The 5127-nt window shown below is 47.8% G+C and overlaps 1 protein-coding gene across 1 annotated transcript in view; it reads right to left on the bottom strand.

Moving 5' to 3' along the window:
* Window positions 1-5127, bottom strand: part of LOC104853974 (carboxylesterase 3) — a 30751-nt gene that overhangs the window by 13789 nt on the left and 11835 nt on the right. The window contains exons 3-5 of the mRNA XM_010612188.2: window positions 972-1176; window positions 728-866; window positions 428-561 (exon numbers count right to left, since the gene is read on the bottom strand). Coding sequence (XP_010610490.1) covers window positions 428-561; window positions 728-866; window positions 972-1176 — 478 coding nt within the window. The remainder of the gene's footprint in view (window positions 1-427; window positions 562-727; window positions 867-971; window positions 1177-5127) is intronic.

Below are 5127 nucleotides of genomic sequence, written 5' to 3'. Positions count from 1 at the left end.
CTCTCTCTCTCTCTCTCTCTCTCTCTCTCTCTCATATTGGGGATCAAACTCAGGACCTTGCACTTGCAAGGCAGGCAATGCAGCACTGAGCTAAATCCCCAGCCCTTATCTCTTTCTTTTTATTTTTCAGTACTGGGGATTGAACTTAGGACCTTCAAATTGGGCTAAATACCTCTTTCTTTCATTGTTTAGTTTGAGACAGGGTTCTGCCAATTCATTAAATTGCCCAGAATGATCCTGAATTTGTAATCCTTCTGTCTTAGCCTCCCAGAGTGCTAGGATTATATGTGGATGCTACTGTGCCCAGCTTGCATCCTTCTCTATTCCAGACAGCAGTGGAGGGCGTTCCACTCAGGCTCTGGACTTCCACTCTAGGCTCTAAGTCTTTTTGTGTGTAGTCAGCCCTCTGCCAGCCCAGCTGTGTCACCTGAAGAAGCCAAAGATCCCAAGGCGGTACTGAACTGTGACCACTACCACATCCTCATAGGCAGACAGGGCTGATCCATCCTGGGAGGTGGCAGAGCCAACCATCAGTGAACCTCCATGGATCCATACCATGACCTGCAGAGAGAGCCATGTGAAAGTAACTTCTAGTTTCCAAGGCCCCAGCTGCCCCTCTACCAGGCATTTCCAGGACCCCGGGGGTAGTTAGGAACAGGGAAGAGGAGGAGGGAGAGGAAGGCAGGGTGGAGTTGGATGGGTAAATGTGTCCCTCTGGGCTGCATACTGGCTTCCTGGCCTTTGTTGTAGCCTTAGCTGGGCTGTAGATGTTGAGGATCAGGCAGTCCTCAGAAATAGGGAAGATTTTATGTTTTCCGTTGAGCCAAAATCTGGAAATGTTCATCCTTTCTACATGCTGCATGCACCTGCAACCAAGAAGGAATGCAAGCATAGCTGGTCAGCCCCACTCGTGCTGGCAACTAGCACCAGCTCAACCTGCTTGCTTGCCCACCTCCATCCAGGCTACTCACATTGGGGGGTCAGTGCCAGCATCCCGCACACCTTCCCAGGGCTGTGCTGGCAGTGGGTCGGCAAACCTGAGAGGCCCCAGGGGCGGTTGTGCAAATGGGATGCCCAGGAAGACATTCACAAGGTGGTCTGTGCCCTTCACGCCCACCTGCCGGCCTCGCACACGGCCCAGGGTGGTGTCCACTTCAGGATGAGTGGTTTGGGGCTCTGAGGGCAGGACAGAGGACCACAGGGTGAGTTTATAGTCTCTATGAGGTGAAGGGTAAAAGATACTCTCAAAATGAAGGAAACATTTGCTCTCTGGGCACCTATTCTGTGCTCCCAAAGTGAGCGCTGGGGTCTTGTACCTTTACATGACATATCTTGATTCTTATTCTTTCCTCATTCCCCTGGCCTTCCTTCACCCCCACTTCTCCTATTTACAAAGACTTTCTTTCCATTTTTGCCCTTTTCTCTTATTTTTTCTTTTCCTTCTTACCTTTCCCCTACCGCTTCCACTTCCCCTACACCTTTAGACCTTTTCTTCCTATTACACAATCACAATATCATTTTGATCCGTGTTTACACTTATAGTTTACCACACCAGAGAAACTACTTGGTATTTACACAAGTGTGTCCCATTAATTTCACTTAAGAGTGTGTCCTCAATGTTCATCCACTTAGCTATAAATGTCTCTAGTTTCTCATTTTTTATTCTGCCAGGCTGTTTTGAGCACTTTTGACATAGCACCTTGCTAACTCCCCAGAAAGCCTGTGAGCTGGGCCCTGTGGCTCTTCTGACTTTTTTTCCCCTGCCTTGGCATTATCCCCAGTCCCTTCAGCCAAACTAGACCTGCTGGGGGACCCATCCCTTAGGAAAATCCCTGTTTTTTCCTTGCATGCTTGCTCGTGAATTGCTTCCCGATTTGATCTCCATTTAATCAATATTACCTATGTGACTATACTTGTAATCTTACTGTTCAATCATAGTTTTGTCCCACCTTATGTCCATCTGGTAACTTCCCATTGGAACAACATTACCTAGTGATTGTACTTGTAATCTTACTAGTTGACTATAGGTTTGTACCACTTTGTAAGCACCTCACTTCATGGCTTTGTCCCCCAAAATACCTTTGAGAAGCAGGGTGGGCGGGCAACCCACTTTCTGGTCCCTCTTCCTCCTCTTAGACAGAAGCAATCTTTCTCTCAATAAAATTTTCCTACTCTTAACCTCTGTTCCTAGAATTCATTCTTTGACTTAGAGAACATGAACTCTTATTCTGGATATCTAGCAGGTTTAGGAGTCACATCTATTCCTCCTATATCATTTTGGAGGTCTTCCCCTGAGATTACAGGACAGAGGTAAGAGTTTGCTTTTGTTTCATAGGTTCTAACTTTCTGCTTCACAAATTCTAACTTTTTGTTTCATAAATTCTAGTCTAGGTTCTAGCCTTTGTTTCATAACTTTTGCTTCAGAATTGTCTTAATTTTAAGTTGCTTGTTTCTCTTGACAGGTCCCCCCCAAGTCAGACACCCTGCCCAAGCAGACCCGATAACCTCATCCACAGGAGCACAAAGAACCCAGCAACTTCCCTGTTGCTCTCGCCACCACCCTGTTTATCAGCCGGCCCCAGGCCCATCACCCATGGAACTCTAAAAATTTCCACCCTCTTGACCAGTGCCCCCCCAAAATGCCCCATATAACCAGGAGCACCCTCCTCTCAGTGCCAATGGCCTTCTCCCTTCTTGCCCTTGGCCCATCTGCATCCAGATGGCAATAAACTCATCTCGTGTTGCTTAGGCTTTGCCTGCCTTGGTGGTCTTAGTTATGCCTTGGTCTGACCTTACATTTCGTGACCCATATGGGGAGGTCTAAGCTCCCTCCCCTGAATGCTGTGGAGCATTTTGAGGCCACCCCTGACATCCAACCTCTAGCTTCTTTCTGCCACTGCTTGGCTTTCTGCTAGTCCAGGTCCTTTCTTCAGGTTGGGTAAGTGATTCTTTTACTCTCCCCCTCACCGCAATCCTCTCCAGATGGAGGTCCACCTGGGACCTCACTCCCTCTCCCCAGACAAGGTCGGCACAGGACCTTGCTGCCCCTCACCCTCGGTGAGGTCCACCTGTGATCTCACTCCCCCTTGCCCTAGATGAGGTCTACCTGCTCTTCACTTGTCACCCCTTCTCACCCAGAGTGCTCTGTCTGACCCAGCTCAGATTCAAAGTGTGCTTGAAACCCAGAATTGGTCACCCTCTCAGAAAACAGGTTCCCCTGACAGCTGCTCAGTCTCAGGGACACCTGACTTGGTCGCCCTTTCACTGTCTCGGCTTAGGAAAACTGTTCAAAGACATTCTTTCCTTTCCCCCAAAGCCCTGGTTTCCAGAGTCAGACATCACTATGGGCAACCTCCCTTCCTCTATCCCCCCCTCTTCTCTCCTGGCTAGTGTTCTTAAAATCCTCAAACCTCTCCATCTCACCCCCGTCCTGAAGCCAAAAGATCTCATTTACTTTTATAATTTGGCCTGGCCACAATACAAATGAGACAATGAATCACATTGGCCTAAAAATGGTACTTTGAGCTTTTCAATTCTCGGAAAACAAGTCAACTATTGCTACCACCAGCTGGAAATATGGTCAGAGGTCCCATGTGTCCAGACATCCCTTGCTATTTGCAGATTCCTCTCTCTGTGCCTCTTGTGAGGCCACTGAACTTCTCATCTCAACTCCTCTGTCAGCTCCCTCCTCTCCCCGTCCCCACTGCTACTCTCTGACCATGTTCCTTCCTTACACCCTAGGTCTGCCTCCCCTACCCCAACAACCTCGGCCTACTCCTAATCCACCCCAATCTCAAAATCCTCCCACTGTCCCTGCCTCCCTACCTGTTCTCCCCACTCTCTCCCATACCTGGTCTGGTCTCCTTTTTGCCTCCATTCCAGCCCCAGCTGCAATGCCGCTTAGCTTCCTCCAGGACCTCCTACTGTAACTTCCTTTGCTCTCACCTCTACTCTCTCCACTTATCTGACATCTCCAACCCTCCTTCCGATTTTAACAAGACCATTCCAAGCCCCTCTCACACAAGGTCTAAACTGCAGTTTGGCATTTCTGCCCCACCCCCTGTTCTGCTTTGGGAAGTAGAGGGGGTGGAGGAAATAGTACAAATTCATGCCCCTTTTTCTGTCTGAGCTTTCTCAGATTAATCAGTGCTTGGGTTCCTTCTTCACAGACCCCACTATATATGTTTAAGAATTTCAATATTTCACTTCATTTTATGGTTTAACCTTACTTCTAGTGTCATCTTTACTTCTACATTCTACCCCAAGGAGTGAGAACAGACAGATTTGGTCCCTAGCTCAATCCTGTGACAAAAACAGGCCACTTGAGCCCAATTTAGAGGATGGAGCTACAGTGGTCCCCAGGCCAAGCCCCCATGAAATAAAAATCTGGCCAAGTTTGCGTCTCACTTAGCCTCCACTCTCAAAATGTTTACTGCTCTAAATCCTGAGAGTCCAGAAAGACAACTTATTTTAAGGATGTGTGTTATTACCCAATCCGCCCCAGACATTTGCAAAAAGCTCCAAAAAAATTAAATCTGGCCCTCATATTCCCATCAGAAATTGACCAATTAAGCATTTCAATAATCGTGATATGGCCACGTGCTAGCAATATATTTCTTACTTACAACTGCTTACATCCACTGTAAAAACCCACCACAAGGGCTAAAGGCCAATCAGGGGCAAATAAAACCTCCAGGGATCCAAAAAAGAGGTCCAGAACCCTCCTTTACATGTCATCATCAGACTGGCCACTGGGGCAAAGACTGTCCCAACCCAGGACTCTCTCCCAAGCCATGCCCCATGTGCAGAAGCACTCACTGAAAGATACACTGCACTGGGGTGGCTAGGCCCACCTCAGGGGTGGGCTCAAGTGCCCTTGCCATCCGATTGGCGGACCTCAGATGATTGAGATGCCTCAGAGGTCTCAGATGTTCTTTGGACCATCACAACTGCCAAACTCTAGGTAAATCTTGCAGTAAAAGATAAGTGTGCCTCATTTCATTTCTTTTCTTTTTTTTCTTTGATCCAGGATCAAACTGGGACCTTGTACTTGCAAGGCAGGCAGCGGAACCACTGAGCTAAATCCCAGGCCTACGTGTGTCTCATTTCTTTTTTTTTTTTTTTTTT

This window comes from Fukomys damarensis, unplaced genomic scaffold (genome assembly GCF_012274545.1).
Source record: "Fukomys damarensis isolate Sample0158 unplaced genomic scaffold, DMR_v1.0_HiC HiC_scaffold_32, whole genome shotgun sequence".
NCBI classification, from domain to species: Eukaryota; Metazoa; Chordata; class Mammalia; order Rodentia; family Bathyergidae; genus Fukomys; species Fukomys damarensis.
This window is presented reverse-complemented; position numbering and strand designations above follow the sequence as displayed.